The 25,705-nt window shown below is 30.6% G+C and overlaps 1 protein-coding gene across 4 annotated transcripts; it reads right to left on the minus strand.

Moving 5' to 3' along the window:
* Positions 1-1,562: 1,562 nt before the first annotated feature.
* Positions 1,563-7,323, minus strand: LOC110655529 (VIN3-like protein 1). Of its 4 annotated transcripts, none has more exons than XM_021811846.2 (5): positions 7,174-7,323; positions 6,168-6,236; positions 4,174-4,813; positions 3,451-3,761; positions 1,931-3,354 (listed from the first exon to the last, which is right to left on the minus strand). In XM_021811846.2, the coding sequence occupies exons 2-5, from the start codon at positions 6,196-6,198 to the stop codon at positions 2,162-2,164; spliced, it is 2,175 nt and encodes a 724-aa protein (XP_021667538.2). In that variant the 5' UTR covers positions 6,199-6,236; positions 7,174-7,323; the 3' UTR covers positions 1,931-2,161. The 4 variants fall into 4 exon arrangements, with proteins under 4 accessions (XP_058001717.1, XP_021667538.2, XP_021667537.2 ...); XM_021811845.2 differs by having other exon boundaries at positions 4,174-4,852; XM_058145734.1 differs by having other exon boundaries at positions 1,563-3,354; positions 6,168-7,177.
* Positions 7,324-25,705: the final 18,382 nt, after the last annotated feature.

Genomic DNA, 25,705 nt, shown 5'->3' on the forward strand with positions numbered 1-25,705 from the left:
GATAAAAAGTTAACTGGTGGATAATTTTTTATTGTTGGTATGATTATGAAAAGCTTAAATTTATATAAAGATAAGTTTAATAATTATTAAATATTTATATTTATATTTATATATTTATTATATATTTTTTATTATTTTATATAAATTTTAATATAAATATTTAATATAACGATAATTAAACCCGTTACGTGCAGCCTTTATTGATGCCCCCAATATGTAGCAAAAGCATGTAGGATTTAATGTTGTTATGTGTGTCCCATTCCGTAAGCCAAATACAGCCATGTGATAATGGTTGTCTATGGTCTATCGTTTAGAGGTATTTATGAAAATTTTCAAATTAAAATATAAATTTTATAAAATTAAATTAAATTAAATTGAAATAAAGTAGTTTTTTTTTAACTAAATAAATTTATTTCTTTAAGATCTTATCAATTAAACTTGTGTGAAATCATGTTGGTTAATTTCAATTTTAATCAGTATTCACTCAATAATTATAAATAAAATGTGAATTTTTTATTTATAAATAAAATAAAAATAATAATTAAAACTAATCTTATTCTAAGTTTAAATAGTAAGATATAATCTAAGATAATATATATGTATATATTGATTTAAAAAATTAATACACGTTTGTAATTCAAATGCTAATCCACGTTAATTATTTGGCTGCTCCTCCATTTGCTCTCTCCAGTTGGTTGAAGTGTCGATGGGCTCGTGCTGTGTGGTTTTTGCATGTTCTTCGCTTTTCTTACCAAAAAATTATTTTAAAAAACTCATATTAAAATCTCCATAATCAAAAGTTTCAGTTAACAGCTTTTTGCATTTAATACGAAGAAAAAAAAAAGTCAAAACGTGCTTTAAAAAAAATAATTATAACTCGTTATTTTCAACCCAAAACCTCCTATTTATTAGAGGTATCAAAAATCTAATTGGAGACCTAATATTTTGAAAATAATCTTAATTATTTAGAGGATTTTTTTCTTAATAATTATAATAATAATGCAAAATAAATTAAGTGAACTAATAAAATCAATCAACAAAATATAGTTACCTAGCCTAACTTATTTCAGTAATGGAATTTATTATTATAAAATAATAATTTTTAATTTCTTTAAAATAATAATTTTATTAAATCTCATAAAATTTAATTTTTTTTTAATTAATGGAGTAAGATAACGAGAAGATACACAATTTTCATTTTTGTTTCTGAAATCTTATGCTCATTTAGGAATGCGTCACTCTATTTGAACACATCCCTTTTCAACTCAATTAAAATTTATTATAAATTATTTAAATTTATTTTTAAATTTTAAATAAAATTTATTATAAAATATTCAAATTTATTTTAAATCTAATTTTAAATCGTTTAACTTCATATATTTTAATTAATATCTATACAATATTTTTTTATTAATAATTTATAATTTAAGATTTTAATTATTTTATAAAATATTTAAATTTATTTATTAAAATATAATATATAAAAAACTATAAATGTTATTATATTTATAATTAATTATTTATATAAACATATTTAAATAACTGACACTCAATACATAAAATTCAAACCAATTCAAATCTAAGTATTATTCACTAAACTCAAATCCATCATAATCCTTATTATACATTATCCAAACCCGTGTTAATAGGTTCAATCATACCGATGTGTTGCCATTCCTAGCTCATTTGAAAACTTATAAGGATAAGACAAGACAACAAAGGGGAAGAAAATGTAAACACTAAATTCAGCCATCAATTAACGTTCCCTTCTTTCAATTACAGAAGGCAAAACAATAACAGTATCCACATATAAATACAGACGTTCATCACTAAAGTCTGCTGCTTCAAATGCAAATGCCTTCTAGAGGGGGAATTCTCACATGCAAATGCCTTCTACAGCATGAAGCCTTCCATCCAAGGACATTGCCGCCTTCCATCCAAGGACATTGCCTTCAAGAAAATTGGGAACCATCTCTGCAATCAGCAACCAATCTTTTAGCTGGACAAACCAGTCCATAACATAAATGAATCGCTTCCCCAAAGTGATCAAGAAAAAATGCCTGTACAAAGAGCAGCAAATCAATCAGAAGTAATTTGTCACATGGGGAAAATAACCGTGAAGAAAATTGCAATCCTGTATTTTTGGATGCCCTGCCCTAATTTAATGCCACAGCTTGCTACAGAAACCATTTCTTGGCCTTTTGCTGGATATGATATCTGAAAAAGAGTCAACTAACTGTCCTGCCAAACTACTAGGATCATCAATCAAAGTTTGAATGAAAGTGTTAACCACTCGACGTTCTTGTTCTGTTGATCTCAAACTAAACCATGTCAGCAATTTCAACCTGAATTCCTGGTTAATGTGACCTTTACATTCCAACCATCGGATTATCTTCACACAGTCCTCAAAGTTTTCATCCAAGCAACCTGAGCCATAGGATACGTGGAATGGTGACCCATTTATCAAAGTGCTATCACAGTCATGCATCTCTTCATTGGAATGTGCAGCCCTTTTCCTGCACAGTTCTGCCCGGGAATCAACAGCCGACACTTCTCCACTTGGCCTACCGGTCCAGGTCTGGGAGTCATCACTTCCATGTGATCTTGCTAAACCATTCTTCTTTGTGTCATGAGAAGCAGCATCGTCATCCGCCTCAACAGCCTGTTCCAAAGTATACCCATTATCTTCATCGCGGGACGACTCAAATGGAGGAGTCAGCTCTTCATTCAAATCAGGCACAGAAACAATATTTAAGTCAAGCCCACACAAAACAGATGGCAACTGATCTTCTAAAGTTTCAGACTTCATCACTTTGCTAGCTCCACAACATTTTTGTGTATCATCACTGCAAAAACCTTCAAAGAATCCTTGCTCTTGAGCCCAAGCAAGATGGAGTATCTTTCCAAGTTCTCGAACCTTGAATCCTGAAGAATTTACAGACATTGCAGATTTAAACTCTCTTTTTGAACCAGAAGTACCTCCTCCCATGTGGGTATTTGCCTTCTTGCCATTCGTAGCAACAGAAGAAATAGGATTCCTGTGAATTACCTCTATGCTCTTGGTAAAACACTTAGCCTCGGAGTGACCACAGTCACCAGCCTCTGTATATGAAACAATTCGAAAAGTGTACTCAGTGCAAGGCTGCAGATTGGATATCAAAATCCTCCTCTGAGCTCTTGGAAACACACAAATTGGGTCTTTTGTGTGTGTTTCTTCTCTACTCTTCCAATACCAGAGCTTGTAGCCCTTAATATCATCAGATGATACAGTGGACAATTCAATTAAAATGATCACAACAGATGAAGATGTCACTTCTTCAAATAAGAACCTGCAAGCAGCAGGGAGTGAATCATCTGCGGAAAAGACAAGTTTTGTTATTCATTTCAGTAAACTTATGCTTGTCATTTACAACAGTAGGATAATAGAGAACAGCTATTATGAATTTTAACCTCCGCAAATTGATTTTCCATCAGAAATGGCAGCCAGCCACTCCTCCGCTTTATCAATTGCAAGAGAGCAAAGTTTCTGCACATCAGCAGCAACAGAGAGTCTGCTGACTATACCACGTGCCATCTTTGCAGAAACACCATTCACTGGGCCCACTTCTGTTTCTAGTTTGGCCATAGCATCTTTCACAATTTCATGCAATTCTTTAAACCTAGAAGTCCCATCCAATAGCCTGTAGCTCAAATATATCCTATAACAGAGCATATCAACACGACGAGCATCCTTGGCAATGATTAGCTGCTTCTTCCAGTATCTGTCAGTATTGATCAAATCAGACCGTTGTCATCAGTCCAAAGTTGAAATCTATTACAGAAGCGTAGAATAATTATGCAACATTTATTGGTCTACATAACCATGTTTCATACCATTTAGGTACCATTTCAATTAGAACCAGAGAAACATATTTTCTCTTCATAAACCATATTTGCTAAGCTCCATTTATGTAGTTGAAATCATCTTTCAAAAACAAAAACATATTATGCACATGCTTCTTTCATGGTAAAATACAGTGACAAGCACCGAGTAAAGAGTAAATTGTTTGATGAGATGAAGGACAGTTCTTGTTAAAGTGCATAAATAGAGGAAAGTCTAAGTTGGCAAAACACATCAACTAAGAATTGAAGAAACACCTGACTGAAAAATAAACCTTCATAGAATCCACTTACCCAAGTATCCCTGAAACTTTACCACAGGAAGCACAACAATAACTACCATCTAGCTGCATCAATTGCCCCAGATCAGCAACACCCACCTTTTCATGTTGAAGTGCACACTCAATATGACATGATAACCCACAGGAGTCTCCCTGGCTACTTTCAGATGTGCAAACCAACCAGAGACTAGGATCTTTATTATCATCAAATAAATGACAAATACAGCAAGAGCACCTCTTGCAAAATGTGTCATCAATGGATAGGACAGCTCTACAAGCAGAATTTTTACATATCCATGAGTTTGAACATCCAAAATCTGATGAGTGCTCAGAAGTCGGTACAACTCGTGTGGGATTTTCCCCCTTTCTTTGTTGCTTCTTAGAGGAAGGCTGATTATTGGGACTTAAAGACACTTTTTTTGACTCCTGCTTCTTAAATGTTTTATTACTCATCTTCACAAATTCTGTTGTTTTGCTCTTCGACGAAGCTGTGTGCTTCTTGTCCTTGTCAAAGCAAGTTCGAAGAAGTTCCCTTTTTGGACCAGATTTTAGAAACTCTTGAAGAAGTTCTGGACTTCTTGATGCGTCATCTGAATTCCCATTTTTCTCAGGTGTGCTTTGCACACTGGAAGAAAGGCTTTGAACCCCAGAAACTGGAAGGTAACAACAGACCAACTGGAAAAAATGAGAGTCTGGCAGAAATAAAACACATATTCATTGCATGCAATGCACCTTTATGTGCAAGCACGTAAATTTCAAAGAAGCTATCCAATATTATTATTAAATATTGCACCAAGAAGAAGCACAAGATTTCCCTTCCTAGTGCTTTCAATTCAATTTGCTTTTTGACATCTTCTCCACTCTATATTCTTTCAATATTTGTTCATCCCATGACACACACACGGGATATAGATTATTAAAAAACATATGTCTGCACCACCATCAATAATTGGACTTTCAACATTAATCTTCTTCATAACCTTATTCTCCTAATCATTCAACTTGAACACCACAGGTCCCCTGCTGCAGTATCTTTTTCTTAGGTACAGATATCTTATAAAAATATCATCTGTTTCACCAAAAATTTGATCTGTATAGTCTAGTCCAGAAAGTCAATAAGAATTGCATTAAAAAGAAAGGCGCTATTTTTATGTGTCTGTGTCAGGAGGGCCTACTACACAAGGTATTAAATCAAACAAACATAGAAATAAAAACTGTCAAGGGATCATCATCATAAAAGTAATTTTTCACCTATGGAGAGACCTCATATAATTGCTATAACTCTACAAGGCACCGAAAGCAATAGCTATACCAAGTGATGGCATCATATGGGAATTGCGAAACTCATTCCGTCCAATTGCCATTCCTAAAGAGGCTAAACTGACATTAATGTGGCTAACACAATAGTTGGTCATGCAACCAAACATGTATCTGTGTGTAAATCGTACCAATAGAGGAGTTTCCTGGCCTGCATGGAACTAAGAAGTGAATTCAATCTTGATCACAGTGGCTAAAACTATGCTAGTGCTCTATGCCTAATAGGAGTATAGGAAAAAAAAATTTGAAAATGAAGTGCAAAAACAAAACATGAAAATGATTGTGTGCTAACCAGGGAAAGGGAAGACAAAAGTTAAATGGATGTGGATCAAAAGTATAGCATGGCAATTAACATACTTGCCACAATTATGAGGCATTTTAAGTCATCTTCTTGTGGTTCTCACAGGGACACCCCAGTAGTATGAACTTGGGATTTAAATATGCCAGGTTCAAATCTCGGTGAGCTTGGGGTTTGGGAGAGGATGTGGATTACTATGGGTAGGGACTACCCTATTAAGGGGCCTCCAAGGTGAGGAGAAAAGAAAAGAACTAGATAAGGTCCAATTAGTGAACAGAACAATGCCCCAATAATCACGACCACTACTTCTATGCTTTAAAAATCAACACAAAGACAGAACCACAAATGAAAAATCAAGTTATTAAATGAAAAAGAACAAGAAAAAAGCACACCTTTGGCAACGAATTTATCCTCTAAATCCATTTTTCAACTGGTGAGCGCATAAATCTCTGCAGCCCCACCTGCAACAATTAATTCAAAACACCAAAACATCTTCAAATCCATTCCTTAAATGCTGAATCTTAAAAATTTTCACCACCTAATTGAATATTTCAATTTCACTCCGAGTAAAATGGATAAAAAGTTCAAATAAACGTACTTTGCTGAGTGAAGTTATATTTTTCTCATGTGTTCGTTTAGAGTGGAGAAAGAAAATCTCAATTTTTTGGATAAAGGCTTAGTTGAGTTGAGATGAGTATATATATATGTGTGTGTGTGTGTGTGTGTGTGTGTATTTCTTTTCCTTTTCTTCCCTTGGAGTTTTTTCCATTGCATGATAAAAAAAAATTCTCTCGTTTCCAAAGTTGAATTTACATTCCTTTTCCTCTTTTTTGAAGTAATGCAGGTAATGAAAGAAACAGAATGACCTAGAAAACGCACTAAACAATATCCAATTGAATGTAATCAATAAACACAGAGTAAACTTTCAAAGAACATTACTACTAAAGCTATTTACAAACAAACCCACAAATTTCATGCAAGATCAACATACGCCATTTCATAATAAAAGCTAAGCTTCAAATACGCGCACTAAAAACAGGAAACAAATGAATACAACAAACTTATCGAAACAGAATCTAAAACGACTGAAATATGAGCAAAAAGAAACTTTAACAGGTACAAGCGCATGAATGTCCGTACATTGTGCGGATTTAACGTTAACTAATACTAGAAAAAATAAATAAATAAATGAAACAAATATGCAAGAGCACATAAAATTTTAAAACCCAAGCATATAAATGAGAAAGCAATCAGAGAAAATGAAAGCTAATTGAAACAGAAATGGAGAAAACGAAGAGAAGAGGAATGGATCTGAAAGGAAACGCAGAGACCAGAAATCAAAAGAATAATTTTAAAAAACAAAAACAGAACTACGCAAGAGCAAGGGAAGAGGAGTACCTGTGGATAATGGGAGAGGAATCTAGGGTTTTAATGGGGCCAAGCCGCCAAGGGCAAAGAATTGGGCTACAAAATACCCGAATCCGAGGAGAGATGGAAATGAGAAGGAGAAAATTCTCTGTTGTAGTTAGTTGGTTAGAGAGAGAGAAAAAGGGCAGAGGCTTGTAAGAGAAAATATATATTTTTTTTTTTGCTATTATTATTATTTTATTGAGACTCGAAAGATTTTATTTATTTGAAAAAAATTTTATTACTTCCCATATATTTTCTTGTAATATTAATTTTTTTAATATAATAAAAATTTGTTTAGTATTAGTGTTGAGCCTGTTATTGAAAAAATTATTTTTCTAAATATATTAATTAAAAAATATTAAAAAAATTAAAAATTAAAAATTAAATTTAATTAATTTTAATTATAAAAATAATAAAATAAATTTTTTTAAATTAACTTTTTAATAGCCTTTAAAATAAAATTTTTATTCAAAAAAATAATTTCAATCTTTAAAATTTAATATCAAATAAGCTGTTAATTATTTTAATAATTATCATTTATTTTAATAATTATTAATTATTAATATTAATTATCAATAATTAATAATTTATATAATAATTTAAAATAAAAATATTAAATAAAATTAAGTATTAAACTATTTATTAAATATAAAAATATAATATCATCTCATTCATTTAGTCAAAACACTCTACCAAACAGAATAAATAAAATAAATAAGTAACTATAAAAAAAATTATTAATATATAAAAATTTAAATCTCACTCTCTAATCTCTTTAAATCACAAGTGTGTCCTGTCTTAGTGTTTTGTCACTTTAGCTTTACTAAAGTGGTTCTTTTTGAATCACGGATGTACTATGTATCTTTAGCTCCTCCCATCGGAGAATCGCAGGTATAGTGATTCCTTCTTTTATTTTTGGTGTGTCAATTCATGTACCAAACTAATTCAACTTCAATGCCTATAAAATCATCTACTAAAATAGTATGTCAAATCTTTATAAATCTTGTTGAGCTGCTCTTCTAAAATTTTTATTTTGACTTTTGTTTGTCTTATTTTATTGATTACGCTATCAATCTGAAGAACTTTCATCAGGTGAAGAATATGACTTTCACTTTAACAGTATAAATGCATTGCAGTAATGCTATTCAGCTCAATTAGTAGTTTCAAAGTATTCTTATTTAACTTTCTGTCCTGCCATCTAAATATGAAAATATGTTCTGTACTTACCTTTTTTAAGAAGATCCTGAATATCAAAAAAATATTAGTTCAAAAGATTTATTGCTACGTAATTCTAAAAGCTCAATGGTGGAAGTGGGAATATCCTTATCGTTGCCACACTAGGATTAATACTAAGGGAACTTTTAGAGTACTACTCAGTGGAAGAGAATTAAAATTTTAATGAATATAAAATGTATTACTTAAACTATTTTATAATATTTTAATTGATCATGTTTTAAACTTAGATAAAAATGTCATAAAATAACAAATAAAATTTTTACAAATTTTAATTTTTTTAATTTATCAAATTAATAAATTAAAAAGTTGTTTTTTAAAATTTTTTAATACTTATAAATATTTTTAAATAATCAAAATCATAAAAAATTTACTTTAAAATTTATTTTACCCTATTTAATTAAACATTTTTATTTTCTTATTCTTTTTATTTTCTATTCACTTCCCTTCCAATAAATAAAACATATTTTAAAAACATAATAAATAAAGCATTAGAGAATCGATGCGAAGGACGAGGAGGCATAACCTCACGTGCGGATGAGAACGTTTGCGCAGTCTGTTCAGTTTGAACGCAGGGTTGATTCTGCTGAGCACAAAACTATTGTTTCAATTGGTGCGTGCCAGGCATGCTATGTACTGGAGCGTGATAATCTGGTTACAATCAGACCCATCACATTCAGCCAATAACAATTCGACGTGTGTTTTCTTTTTAATAATATCCGGCGTGGATACCCCCAAGAAAAATATATTTAGAAATTATTCCAAGGTGAGAGATGAGTAAATAAATGTAAGAATAAATAATTGAGTGTTGTCTCTTTATTTAAGAAATGTTAAATTAATAAAGGGTAAAGATAAGTAAGGTAAATTTTACCCTCCTATATTTCTGAAATATTAATTTTTTTTATATCTCAAATTAGATGATAAAGAAAAGGGAAAAAGGATGAGGTGAGAATTATAATTATTTATATTCCTATATCTTTTCAGGGAAAAAGGAGAAGGTGAGAATTATAATTATTTATATTTCTATATCTTTTAAATTTACTCTTCATTCACTTTTTCTTAATATATATATATATATATACATTACTCTCTCTTTATATTTTTATTAATTCATACTCTCTCAAATATGAAATTTTTTTTATTATAACTTTCCTTACTTTTCTTTACCTTCTCATTACTTGCCCTTTCCTCACTCCTTTCAAACACAACTTTAGATTCTTTCATGTTTATTATTAAATTACAAGTTATTTTTCAAATTTATCAAAATTAATATTCATTTTATTTTTAATTTAAAAAATATAATCACTCAATTTTTATTTAAAAAAAATGTTATTTCATTTACATTTAATTAATTTATAATTAATTATAATAAAAATACCAAAACACCATTAAATCTATCTTCAATTAAAACAATTAAAAATAATTATATTCATCATATTTAAAATATATATATATATATATTAAGACATTCTTTAAGATAGTATTATAAATAATTAGAATAAATGTGTTAAAATATTTTTATCATGCAATATATGTGTTATTGTGATAAGAAATATTCAACATTAAAATGGTTAAAATAATTTTATTATAATTTTTTTATTTATAGAAAATTGTTATGGATATTATTATATTAGCACAATATGATATTTTTTTATTATATATGTATGTATATTTTAAATATAATGTATTATATTGATTTTAAATTAATAATTTTATTATTTAAATTAATTTTAATATTTATATAAATTTAAAATTTTTAATTTTACTTATACTATAACTTTTATTAAATATAAAATTTTATAAAAAATAATTTGTTAAAATAAGAAATTAACAATGAAAAATAATTCGTTGCCAATAAAGAATATGTGACACCCCTTACCCGATCTACAGTGTAGCCGGACAAGGCATACCACACTCTATGCCGAAGCAGTTTATCTTATCTTACTTTATTCACTTTTAATTTTAATGTCATTTTAATTTATTGTTTAGTTTATTTTTATTGGAGAAACTGACGAAATTTTCCCTGTTTTATTGACGTTTGGCGTATTATATTATTCACCTATTTGAAAATAATCTCAAATATAATCTCAAATATGTCAACATCGTAATTACATTCCATAATCATTTCAATAGAATTCTCGTGTCATTCATCCATATCAAATTTTACATTCCATTCATAAATGAATTTATAAATTTCAATAATTTACATAATGTACAAAATAAATTATACAAGTTCATAATTTACAATACAAACTTTATAAATATTTATAATGTAAAAAAATAAATTGCTATGGCCCGGTAGACCCTATCAAAATGCACTGCAATGAGGAGGTGACAACTGGATACAAGTGCAGATCTGAACTCCCAAAATCCCAGTCGGATGTCTACTAGGCTTTATCTCCAAACCTATGTGTGGAAAAAAAAAATCTAACACGCTAAGCATTTCTGCTTAGTGGTGCAATAATATAATAAAAATATAATATACAAATAAATGTAGTAATTTCATGGTTGTAGATATAACACCCTCCCTGTAGCAATTACATACATTCTACTATTTCGGTGACCGGTGTCGGTTCGGATAGCTAGAACGTCTAGAAAAATATTTAAACTAAAGTGAGGAATCATAATTAATTCAAATATTAATAAGAAAAATTTAGAAAAAATTTTAGAAATAAAATACAATCAAGTTAAATGAGCCAATGCCCTAGTGATGGGTAACCCAGTAGGAAGTTGCGGTCTTCATAACTAGGAGTCCTGAACTCCGGAGAAAATTCATGAAATAATTATTGGGACTCCAGAGAAGAGTCATTGAGGTTTCTATGGCGTTAGAATGCCAAAAAAAGGTTTAGAAAAATTTTTTAATCGGTATAGATGATTTTGGCTCGGTAAGCCAAACAGAGGGCATTTTGATCATTTTATCTTCAGAGATGATTTTTGGCCAACTTGTCCAGTTAAGTAAATAATTATTATGACATAAAATGTGAATAAATATTGCTAAAAATTAAATTGGAAATGAGTAGAGAAAAAAAGAAAAGAAAATGAAAGAAAATGCTAATTATGACATCATATGATGTCATTTAAATTTCCTCCACCAATCACAATTTATTAAACTCATCAAAAGGGATAAGGAAGACCAAAAATTAACAAATAATCTGCATCTTCAACCCTTGGGCAGCCAAAAACGTAGAGAGAGAGAGAGAGAGAGGAAAGAAAACTCCATGGAAGCTTGATCAAGCTTGAGCTAACCCAACCAAATCACCCCAAAACCCTAGCTTTCCTTCACAAATATTTACCCTTACACCTAGAGCAAGTCTTAGGCAGCAAAAAGAAAGAGAAAAAGAAGAGTTCTTAAGCTTTGGAAATTAGCTAAATCAAGATTAGTGCCTATACTCACTTCCATATCTTTTAATCTTTGTTAGGAAGACAAGTTAGATGAGAATTTGTTGTAAAATTGAACAAAACAATTATATTGAAGTGTGTATGAAAATTTGCAGCCATGGGAGAAGGATGAATTTTGTTGATTTGTATGACTTGAATTGTTTAGAAGTGGTTTGTGATGAGATAACGTGAGTTGGATGTTGAACTATGTGTGTTGGATGTGTTAGATGACATGAAAGCATGAAATGGACACTTGGGAATTAGGGTTTATGAAAAAATTGGAGTTTTGCTTATCAAATGGTATATTAACCTTGTAATGGTCAATTAGTGACCATTTGAATGTGTGTGAGGAGGAATTGAAATGAGTAAGGATAATGAAGTTAAGTTTAGGCATGCTGCCCTTGGTGACCTGCAAGACTGGTTGTGAGTCCAGCAGGTTTGGGCAGCTATAAATAGAGTTGTATAGGTTTAATTGGTGCAAGGTCAATTAGACATGAAACTAGACACATAATGGCACAACTTTGGTGAAGAAACCCTGCCCAGAAAACTAAGCCAAGTTGACTTAAAAATTGTCCTAATCCGGGTGACTTGCATTTTGCCTGTGCAAAATAACCAAATGAATAGTATTTATTCATTTAGTCATAACTCAGTATAGAAAGGTCCAATTGACCTGAAATTTTACCAAAAGATAGTTGAGAGATAGCCCAACAACTTTTATTAAGAACACAAATCCAAATTCTGACAATAACCTAGTCAAATTGCTAACCAAACTTAGGTCACCAAATATGGCAGAACCAAATTGCCCAGAAATTCTGGATACAGGTCAATTCGGCCAGTTATAATAAAATGACCATAACTTGAGATACAATACTCCAAATGGAGTGATTCAAAAAAAGAAATATATCTAGACACAATAAGAAACAACTTTCATGAAGACAATTTTGTCAAATTCCTACTGTACAAATGACCAATGGAACAGTAAACCTAAGGTATGAAATTTGAAAATTTTGAATAACATAAGATAAGCTTTGAAATAGTATTGGAAATCAATACCAACAAAAATAAAATGCAAAATGTGGTATCTTGGAGAACTTAGGTTCAATAAATTTATTATGTATTAAAAATTTAACAATTTGAGTGAATAGTAATGTGAATAGTAGTATAAAGACACAAAGTGTAAGAACTAAATTGGTAGAGGAAATTAAGGTATGAAATTTAGAATCCATGAAATGTTCATGGATTACTTGAAATAGAAATAGTAATTTACCTAAATAACTTAATGAACATTTAAGTTATGTGAATGTATAATTAAGATTTATATTCTCGTTACTAGTAGGTCTAATAAAATATGAGTGATACCACTTGAATATGAAATTAAATTAACCTAGATGGATTGTTAAGACTTATACTCCCAACACCAATGGTATAACATAATATATTAGCAAAACAACTTAAAGTATGAAATGTTCTTTACATGAATGAATTATTGAATGTATAAATGAGATAAAAGTGCCATTTGGGATTTAAGTTTCCATCAAGAGAGAAAGGAAAAATGTTTTGAATACAATGGTACATGTGAACCATTATTTAGAATTGTGATCAATATGAATAACATAATGAATGAATACATGAACCATATTAATGCATGAATGAGACATTAGTTCTCATTATTGTAGAAAGGAAAAGTACTTTAAGTACAATGGTATAAAAGGATTATTGATGTGAATTATAATTATATAAATGATCAAATGAATGTATAAATTATAATTGAAATTTATCATGAAATAATGAAGTCATAAAACACAATATATTAATATTTGATGATATTATGTGCCCTTGTATTGCCTAGACATGTGTGTCAGATTGGATAGTTTGGCATGCTAATAGGGTATTATTTTAGCAGTACTGCGAAAGGCTTTATGCCCTGCATTCATGGCTTTATGCCCGAACTCATGGCTTAATGCCCGATTATGTGTTATCATGGCTTTTTAGCCATACTGACTGCATACGTGGTTGATGTTCTACGTCCCATGGTATGACAGCCCGAGGCACCGCGGTGTTCAGTGCCAACGACCCGTTATCCAGTTTAGTCATCCTGTTGTAGGTTACTTGGGCAGTCCAATTTATTAAAATAAGTTATAAATATTAGTAATTAAAAATGCTAGAAAGTAAATAAATGAGAAGAAGTTCTAAAATAAATTAGATTAGCTCCAAAAATTTGTTCCTTAGAATGATCTGAAGTAAATTAAACTAGTTCTAAAAATTCTAAATATTACGAAATGATTATAAACAACTTAGAAAGTATCAAGGAAGTGATAAAAAGACTAGTAGAAGAATTATAATTTAAATAACATTACAAATGTGACTTTCATAAGAATATAAGTATAAGTATAAGTATAAATTTTAGATTTATTTGTACATTATATAAATGATTATTGTAAACTTATGAAAGAAGTGATTCTAGAGAGCAACATATATGACGAAAAGATATATTGTATGAAAAATTTCATATGAACCCAGTAAAATTCTTAAGTATAGAAAATATGCTCCAATTATTTTTATTTGTTATATTATTTCCTTATTATATTATTGCACCACTAAGCAGCAATGCTTAGCGCGATGGATTTGTTTCCTCGCGCAGGTACTGAAGTTAAAGCCTAGCGAAGACTAAACAGAGATTTTGGAGTTCTGATCTACAGAGTGTTCAAGGTTGTCACCTCCTCAGCAATGCATGTAGATAGGGCCCATATAGATCATAATATGTATTTTGTACATTATAATTAGTTATTATTTATAATGTAATCTATGAATTATATGTTGAAATATAGATTATGGAACTGTGATTAATTTGTAGATCATGTAAATTATGAATTTATGTAATCAGCCTGTAAATCATGTAAATTAATGAGACTTGAGAACTTATATATATAAATTGTGCATGAATGGAAATGCATGGAAATGAATATGAAATTGAGATATATGAATTGAGATGTGAATTATGAGATGATTATGAGAATAATTGATGAGATTTTTATTATAAAATATTATTGAAATTTTCAAACAGGTGGATAGTAAAACACGTCAAACAATAATAAAATAGGGGAAACTCCGTTAGTTTCTCCATCGAAAAATAATCGATATTAAATGTAATGAGAACAAAATTATTAAAGGAATAAAGTAAGATAAGATAGGGTGCTCCGGCACTAAATGTAGCACACTTTGCTCGACTATACTGTAATCGGGTGAGGGGTGTTACAGTAGAAATCATAAGGAAAATACATATTTAATGAATTATGAATTATGAATTAGTTTAAGGCTAATTAAGATTTATGATATCAACTCTTTCTAGCATCTTATTTGTGGATCCTATGATGATTTTTAAACCTCATTTTTTTCATTTTACTCATTTTACTGATCTTTGGGAACATTTATTCTGCTAGGATCTTTCTTTTTCTTTATCTTATTGATCAATTTATTTTTACCTTACTTTAATACATTTTTAATCTCCTTAATACTTTTTTAATGCCCAAGTAACCTATAATAGACTGACTAGACTAGATACGTGGGTTTCTGAGCGCTGGACACTGTGGTACCTCGGGCCGTCATACCATAGGATACATAATGTCAACTATGTATGCAGATGGCTAGAAGCCATCATATCAACAAAATGACTTAAAAGTCATAATCGGGTGGCAATAAGCCGAATGTAACAGAATGGCACACAAGTCATGTATAACAGAATGGCATAAAATCCATAGGCAGTACTGCTAACATATCGGTCCCTTCTTGGCATGCCAATCTATCAAACCAAACACATATGTCTAGGCCTATATGGGCACTTAGTGTTTTTAAGCATTTATAGGTCATATATTATCATCACATTTTATATTCATACTTTATAACATTTTTTGTTTCAATCATGTTGGGAACATAAGTCCCAAATATATATTCATCTTATATTCAAGCTCATTGAGCTAATGGTATTGAATACCAACTATATTCCAAGTCATTTATGTGATATTTCATAAATTTCAGAATTTCAATCTTAATTTCACTCTCATTTTAGGTCAAGCTATAGTAGTAATTTGATCGCACTTTCTTCATGAAAGTTGTTTCTTATTGTCTTAAGTTTAATTTCCTTTTTGAATCATCTAATTTAGAGTTTTCTAGCTCTAGTTATGGATAATTTATCAAGTACTAGTCTAGTGACCAATACTATTCCAGAACAGGACAGATTCTAGAACTCAACTTTGTCAAGCTATTTGGACTAGTTATAGCCATAATTTGGCTTAGTTTTCTTCATATGAGTTGTTTCTCTGTGTCTCATGGTTACACAGGTTCAAGAATCACTATATTTGAGGTCGTATAGGGTGAGTTATAGCTAATTAACCAACCTACACTCATAACCCTGTACATTCAGGATTTCAAGTTCAGGTTAGTCTTTGCAATTCATATTTGAGGTCCTTACACTCAAAATTTGAGCAGGGTTTCGAAACCAAAATTGTATCTTTATTTTTTAAGTTTTCAGATCAATTTGGCTCATCCGAATTGAAGTTTTTTACTAAAAGTTATGATTCATTTACTAACTGGGTGTCAAATGGCCAATCTGTCCAGGTGCAGAAATTTCCAGATTGGGAATTCCTAACTTCTCCTAGCAATTTCCCTAAGTTGCAATTGGTTTTGGGTTTTTGTCAAAACATCAAAATTGTAGTTGTAGGTCTTATGAAGATTTTGGCCTTTGAATCACTACATTTTGCAGTTTTGTAGGCTGAGTTATGACATTTTTGCCACAACTGATCGAATGGCCTAATGTCCAAAATTTCCAGGTCAGGTTTGGTCCAGGTAGATTTGCTAAGCTAACTTTGCCTAGCAAATTGGTTAGATTAGGGTCAAAACTAGGTCTCCTGATCTTCATGAAAAATGTTCTTTTCATAGGTTCAAGAATCAGGTCATTTGGAGCTTTCTACAATGAGTTATGCCTATTTGAACATTTACTGTTCATATGGTCATTTCTACAGGTCCAGAATAGGTTATTCTGGATTCAAGCCAATTTTAAGGCAATTTGTGGTTAGTTTTTGGGTAAGGTTTCTTCATGAAATTTATGGCTTTAGGTTTTAAGTTTCATTTCTAATTGGCCTCATACCAATTGGAGCTGTCTAGCTCTACTTATAGCTATGTAAGCACACTGGACTCAAAGGTCTAGAAATTCAGCACACAACAACACTTCCAATAGCTCAATTCAATCCAACAACCAGTTTCAAAATTCAACCAATTCTCATCAAAGGGTCAATATTTGACCTCAAACACTTCAATTGAGCATCAAGCCATAAAAACTCCAATTTCTCCCAAAACCCTAACTTCTATAATCACAATTTATACTATCATATGCAAATCAATGCATATATCTTATATTTCATTCTATCTAAGCTAGAATTCAAGTTTCAATTCAATTAAACACAACAACTCTCACTTCCATAAGCTGACCGAAATTCAAGTCCTTCATCAATTTTCACTCAATTCCCTTCTAATTCAACTTAATTTCAATACTATAAGTAGAAAGGAGTTTAGTATTGGCACTAACCTTACTTGAGAGATTCCCAAACTTGTAAAAACTTCAAGTTTTCTTCTTCTTTCTGCTTCTAAACTCTTAAGCAAGGTCTAAAATTAAGTTTTTGTGTTGGAGACTTTGTTTTTATGGCGGGAATTGAAGGAAAATCAAGCTTGAATTGAAGATAAAAATGGTGGAAGGAGCTAGACAAGGGGTTCGGCCAAGCAGAAAAAGGGAAGAAGCAAGACCACTTTTGATTTATTTATTTATTTTGTCCCTTTTTATAATTGTTTGTCTAATTTCAATTGGTTAAAATTTTAATTAAGTCATCTTCATATCTTGCTTATGTCATAATTTGGGAATTAAATTTTCATTTCTTTTATTTCCTTCTTTCCATTGCATATTTCTATTTAAATTTTCTTCAAAATTTCTTCATATTTTATTACATAAATTTCACTTAATTTAATTGATATTTTGGTCAAAAATCAACTCTTCATGTGAAAATGACCGAAATGCCCCTCATCGGGTCATGATTTGTCTTTACTGATTGGCATTGGTTTCCTTGCATTTCCTTAACATTTTTATCGTTATTAATCCTTCAATTAAGTCCTAAATAAATGTCTCATAGGGTTCCTCATGAGTTTGGAGTAGCAACTGAACTTTCAGTTATTTCCTAGTAAGGTTATCCATCGTCGGGACTTCCTGCTCATTTAACCGATTTGCACTTTGCTCCTTTTATTTTTCTTTAATTTTACTTAATCTTTATTCAACCAATTTATGACTCCTCACTCTAGTTTAAGTATGGTTCTAGACATCCTGGCTATCCGAACAGACGTTAATCATCGGAACAGTCGAATGTACAGAACTATCTAAATTGAGGGCGTTACAGAATACAACAATAATAACCTGTCGCTAATCCATACAACTCCATTGCTAATATCATTTAGTGACAAAAAAATGTCACCAATAATTTTAGAAAATAGAGGCTTTATGTATTATCGTCGCTAATTATTTTTAACAACGAAACATTTGTCATTAAATTACTGTAACATCAACTTTTATAATATATTATATCGTCGTTAATAATTTTCAGCGATGGAAAATTATTCCTAAATACTAAAAATTTTTAATTTCCATTACTACAATAATTAATACAAATTAAAATTTAATAATAATTCTACTTATATTAGAAAAACGTATTATAATCCCCAATATAGTAATTTTATAATTTTAACTTCATAAGTATTATTAATTTATTAAAAATGATTTAATTTGTTTTAATGAAATTAATAAAAAATTAAACACTGAATATTACTATTATTAATTTATTTTTAAATCTTTTTAAATATTTACAAACCTATAAAATTATTATTAAAAAATAAAAATTTATATTTATATCAAATATACAATTCTAATCCTATTCAGTTACAACTATTTTATTTGTTATAAATTTTTAGCTATTTAAAAAATATATATAAATATTAATAACGAATAAATTTTAACTAAATATTAAAATAAAAAATTTTAATTTTAATTCTAATTTAAGTAGAAGAACCAATTTATTAGTCATAAATTTATAGCTTATTTTTTTTTTAAAAATTATTGATATTGAGAAAATTATAGCTTTAACCAAACTTAGAATTTATTTTTATATATAAACATTTTACATTTATTTTATTTTCATTAAAAAAATAATAGAATATTTTTATATTCTCAAATTATTTTTCAATATAATAAATTAAAAAATAAATTTTATTAAAAAATTTAATGAAATTATTATAATTGTATTTTAATTTTGATAAATATAATTAAAATTTTAAATAAAATTGAAAAAGTTCTTAGAATTTTTTTATTAATTAGTCCTATTTTTAAATAAATTTTATTTTTTATACCCATAATATATTATAAATTATAAATTTATTAAAAATTTTTAAAAATACTATTTATAGAAGTTATTTAGGCTCTATTTGGATAATTAATCATTTGAAATAAAAATAAATTTTAATTTTTTATTAAAATATAATAAAAAAATCATAATATCAAATTTAAATGCTCATTTATTTCAAATTTGTATCTATTTAAATAAATTTTATATTATTATTTAATAGCTCAAGCTCCGTTTATTTTATGAAAAATATTTTTTATAAAATATTTTCTATATTTTTTAGCATTGAAGCACTCAAAAAAATTGATCAAGGAAAAATATTTTCTTCATCAAAAGGAAAAGTGAGTCATTTTTAATGGAAATGACTTTCTTTTTTCAAAAGAGAAAGTTATTTTTTCATTTTATAAACTTTGATAATTTTATTAAAATATGAAAACACTTATATATACATAAAATAAATATATACCATTAATTTAACATTATAACTAAATAATGAAAAATATTTTTATAGAAAATATATTTTTAGAAAATAATTTTCATGGAAAATATTTTTCATATACAAGTTTTTTCCGTGAAATAAATAGAGTCTAAATGACTAAAAAAATGTAAACCTTTATAACCTTTTCAATTTTAATCAAACCTTTTAATTTTATCAATATAATTTTATACTTTCACATTGGTTTTAATTTTAGCAATTAGCCTAATTAGATTACTTAATTAACAAAAAAAATTCAATTATTTGCCTATATTATTAACATTAGCTGATCTTTTTCTTTTTACATCAATTTTAGTAGTTATTCTTAAATTGATGAAAATATTATTTTAATTAATTTTTCTATCATTTTGAAAATTATAATTATATTTATTTTGGTTATGTTATTTGTTCATATTTTATATTTAAATATTTACTTTTATTTTTTTTTTAAATTTGAAATAAAGTGATAAGAAAGATGTGAATTAAAAATATAAGTAGAAAAAGAGAAAAGGAAAAAAATTAGAAATTAAGTTAATAATATTAGATATATTATTTATTTATTAATTTTTTATCAACATTAAGTTTGTTAAAATTAACAAAAATACTAAAATTATTGAATATATTAATAAAATTAAAAAATTGTAACGCTCTCACTTTAGATAGTCCGTACATTCTACTGTTCCAGTGACTAATGTCCGTCTGGACAGTCAGAATGTCTGGAACTAAATTTAAATTAGAGTGAGAAGTCATAAATAATCCAAATAATGACAAAAAAAATTAAGAAAAAAATTTGAGTAATGAAATGCACTAAAATTAAATGAGCCGTAGCTCTGACGATGGGTAACCCTAACGGGAAGCGGCTTTGAAAACAGTTATCAACACTAAACCCATGGAAAAAAACTGTGAAATAATTTTTGAGACTCTAGTGAAGAATTATTGAGGCTTAGATGACAATAGAAAATGCTAAGAAAATTTTGTAAATCGGTACAGACAATTAAAATAAAAATCAGCTCCTTCTACCTTCTTCCATTGCTTGGCCGAAACCCATCTCCCATGTCCTCCATTGATGCTTTTTCATCAACCCTTGCTAAACCTTGATTTCTCACCATAAAACCTATAATTCTCTTCATTAAAACTTGTCACCTAACCTTGTAGAAGTGTTTGGCTGCCAAGAAACAAAGAGAAAGTGAAGATTTGGAAATCCTAAAATCTTGCTTCAAGAGGTTAGTGCCAATTCCTTTCTCTCTCTCTTTATATTCTATGTTAGGATCATGAATTAAGTGAGAAATTATAGAAATTGAAACAAATTGTGCATGTTAGACTTTCTCTAAATATTCAGCAGCCATTAATTAAAGATGGATTTTATGAATTTTAATGGAATTAAAGTGTATAGTGATGGCCATGAATGAGAATATATGTATTAGAACTTTGATATTCATGTGTGGTGTAAGGTGGAGAAATTGAGAATTAAGGTTTGAACTAAATTAGGGTTTTACTAAATTGATGGTGAATTGGTGTTCTAATGGTCAATTAGTGACCATTTGAGGTGAATTGACCTTATTTTGGAGTGAATTGTGACATTGAATGGTAAAATGTTCAAGCTGCCCTAGGTGCCAGAAATTCTAGACTTGAGTCCAGTGTGTTTGGGCAGCAATAAGTTGACTAGTATGGCTTCAATTGATGTAAGGCTAATTAGAGGTGAAACTAAGGACATAATGTCACTTTTTTTATGAATAGTTCCTACCCATAAAACCAACCTAAAGTGACCTAAAATTTACCTAAATCCGGAAACCAAACATTTGGACCTAGAAAATGACCAAATGAACAGTGTTTGTTCAAATAGCCATAACTTTGTATAGAAAGGTCCAAATGACCTGATTCTTGAACCAATGGAAAGCTTAGACATAGTAGAACAACTTTGATGAAGAAAGTTTAGCCAAATTCCCACTTTAGATTTATCCAATGGAATAGTAAATATAAGTGATTAAATCTAAAAATTTGAAATAACTTCTAATGAGCCTTAAATTGAAATTGGCAACCAATGCCAACAAATGTAAAATCGAAAATGTGGTATTATAGTGTAATTAGAACTTGTATACCTATTATTATTGAAAAAGTCAATATTTTTACATGAATAGTAATGTAAATAGTAACCACCAAAACATTTAATGTAAAGAACTAAACACCTAACTTAGTTAATATGCCCTAGTATGCCTAGTATGATTGGTTTGGATAGGTTGGCATGCCAATAGGGTTCCAATTGCAGTACTACCTATGGCTTCATGCCATTTCATGATTTATGGCATTTAGTGCCATTTTGTGATATTATGGCTTTTAGCCATTTTGATACTCTTGACATACTTAGTTTATTGCCTGATGGTTATTATGGCTTGTTAGCCGTTCTGTTGTACACCTGGCAGACACTATGTGATCGATGGTATGACGGCCCAAGGTACTTGGTACCCAGTGCTAGTTTACTCGTTTATCCAGTTCAGTCAATTTGTATAGGTTACTTGAGCAACTAAAATAAGTTTTAAATTTCTTTAATTAAATAATGAACATAAAATCACTAAATTATGTATATTACGAACAATTATCAAAATTTCAGTATGCATGCATTAATATCATAAATTCTGCATATTTAATTATTTTAGTTTATTTTTATATTATATTGGTACCACTAAACTGTATGCTTAGCGCGTCGCTATTTGCCACGTGTAGGTATTGGAGATACAGAGAGAGAGCCCAGTAGACCATAGACTGAGAGCAGAGATTTTTGATCTGCATCAGAGTCAAACAGTGTTACCTCATAGTGTAGTGCATTTTGGTAGGGCCCCTTTAGGACATGTTAGTCATTTTTGGTATATTGTAATATTCATTTTGTATTGTAAATTATGAACCTATGTAATATTTGTAAATTATGTAATTAATGAGATTTGTATATTTTATTTATGAAATTTGAGTGTGGATCTATTTCTGTATAAATTATGAGTTTGCAATATTAAGATGGAGTACTGGAATTGAATATGAGAAAGAATTTACATTATTGAAATTTTAATGTTGAGATTTCTAATAGGTGGAAATCGTCAAAATTACTAATAAATTAGGGGAAACTCCGTCAGTTTCTCTGACAAATTAATTAGACCCAAATTGATAAAAAAAATTAAATTAAATGTGAGTATTAAGAAATGTTATAATATAAGTTAAGATGTTCTGGCACCGAGTATGACATGCCTCACTCGGCTACACTGTAGATGGGTAAGGGGTGTCACATTTAGTGGTATCAGAGCACGGTTTAGGTGTTTCTGGGTTTAGATAGAATACATACCATGCATTGCATTTGTAAGAGTTAATGTGACACTAATGCAGATTTGTTTATTTTTTGTTAGGAGCTCCTGCTCCACCAATACCTGAGGGACTTGCACAACCCCAATAAGCGCTATTTGAGCAAATGATAGCCTTTTTCAGACAAATGACGGGGGCAATCCCAACAATCCTGCCACCACAACTAACATTATAGAAGTCCCATTTGGAGAAACTTAGAAAGTATGGGGCTATGGATTTCCTGGGTAAGAAAGAAGATGATCCCATAGCAGCTGAAAATTGGTTAGAAAGAATGAAAAGAGTACTGAGACAACTCCATCACACCCCAGAGCAGAACTTAGAGGGTGTTGTGTCCCTACTTCAGGATGATGCCTATCAGTGGTGAGACACAGTATCCAGGGAGGTGCAACCAGACCAGATCACATGGGAATTCTTCCTTGCAGAGTTTAGAAAGAAGTACGTCATTAATGTATATTTGGAAGAAAGAAGAAAGGAATTCATCAGTCTGAGATAGAGACAGTTATCAGTATTAGAATATGAGCGAGAATTTGTGAGGTTGAGCAGATATGGAAGAGAAATAGTTCCCACAGAAGCTGAGAGGTGCAGAAGGTTTGAAGAAGGATTGAATGACAATATCCAGCTACTCATCTCTGCCTTGCGGATCACGAACTTTGCTTAGTTAGTTGAAGCTGCACTGAAAGTGGAGAGGGTCAAAGTAAGTGAACAAAGCAGGAGAGATAGACAGCAGAAGAGAGGTTCGGGTCAGATCAGTTCTTCCTCTGCACCTGGTAAGAAGTTCAAAGGTCCTCATTCTCAGGGCCAGAGTCAGACACAAGGTTAGGGCCAGTCCCAAAAGCCCAGATCTCAGTTCACATCTAGGAAAGGCTAGTCCACACCATCAGTGGGCAGCTCTCCAGGGACGGTGTATAGGAGACCAGCCCCAGCACCTCTTTAGCATGTCCACACTGTCATAAGTGGCACAGAGGTGAGTGTTAGAGAGTAACTGGGGGATGCTTTCAGTGTGGGCCTACTGAGAACCAAATTAGAGATTGCCCAAGGAAAACTGCTACAGCTACTCCAGCACCAACAGATAGACCTGCCCCTATAGCTTAAAGGGGTAAAAGATCGGGTAAATCTAAGACAGCTGGTACTTCACAGAGGCCTGTATCAGAGTCAGTTGAAAGGCCAGAGGCAAGGGTACTAGCCAGGGCATACACCATGAGGGCTCAAGAGAAGTAGGATGCTCCAGATGTCATCAGGGATATGTTTTCTCTCTATGACATACCTGTGTATGCATTGGTGGATCTAGGATCCACACATTCATACATTTGTATTGAGTTACCCGTGGAAAGGGGAATTCAAGTAGTGAAAAGCGACCAAGACATTTTAGTCACTAACCTACTAGGCCACAGTGTGGTGGTAAATAGAGTGTGCAAAGGTTGTCCGTTGAAGATTCAGGGATATGAGTTCTCAGCAGACCTAATTAAATTGCCCTTCCACGAGTTTGATGTCATCCTTGGAATGGATTGGCTATCACATCATTAAGCAATAGTTGATTATAAACTGAAGAGAATTACACTGAAAACTTCTGAGAATGGCAAGATAACAGTTGTGGGGGAAAAGATAGATTTTCTATCTAATGTCATTACAGCTAGTTGACGAGAAAAGGCTGTGAAGCCTATTTGGCACACGTGGTTAATACTAGGCAGGTTAAGCTTGACCTGTGTGACATACCCACTATAAGTTATTTTTTCGAGGTCTTCCCTGAAGAATTACTTGGTTTGCCACCAGAAATGGAAGTAGAATTTGCTATTGAAGTAATGCCGGGCACAGCACCAATCTCAATTGCTCCTTATAGGATGGCACCCATTGAATTGAAGGAGTTGAAAATCTAGTTGCAGGAGTTATTAAATAAGGGATTTATATGCCCCAGTGTGTCACTATGGAGAGCTTCGGTACTGTTTGTAAAAAAGAAGGATGGGACTTTGAGGTTATGCATTGATTACCGGTAGTTAAATAAAGTAACTGTGAAGAACAAGTACCCATTGCCCAGAATTGATGATATGTTTGATCAATTAAAGGGAGCACGCCTATTTTTTAAGATTGATCTCAGATCAGGGTATCATCAGCTAAGGATAAAGGATGCAGATGTGCCTAAGACTGCATTCAGAACCCGGTATGGGTATTATGAATTTCTGGTGATGCTGTTTGGGTTGACAAATGCACCAACGACATTCATGGACCTTATGAACCGCATTTTTCATCCATACTTAGATCAGTTTGTAGTGGTCTTCATTGATGATATTCTGGTGTATTCCAAGAATAGGGAAGAACATGATGAGTATTTGAGGATTATTCTACAAACTCTGAGAGAGAAGAAATTGTATGCTAAGCTGTCCAAGTGTGAGTTTTGATTGAATGAAATTGCTTTCCTTGGACACATAGTATCAGCTGATGGGATTAGAGTGAATCCCAAGAAGATAGAAGTAGTAATGGAATGGAAGCCTCCTGTCACACCCTACCCCTCTGTAAGGCATAACATGATCCCGTAGTATATCTAATGAATTACCAACTCCGTCTACTGATAACCCATTAAATACACTACAAGGGATTTTAAAAACTTTTCTTACTTCTTTTACAGTGGTGAGCACTATTTACAGGTGTTAAAAACCTTTTT

The sequence above is a fragment of the Hevea brasiliensis genome, chromosome 4, assembly GCF_030052815.1.
Source record: "Hevea brasiliensis isolate MT/VB/25A 57/8 chromosome 4, ASM3005281v1, whole genome shotgun sequence".
Taxonomy (NCBI): Eukaryota; Viridiplantae; Streptophyta; class Magnoliopsida; order Malpighiales; family Euphorbiaceae; genus Hevea; species Hevea brasiliensis.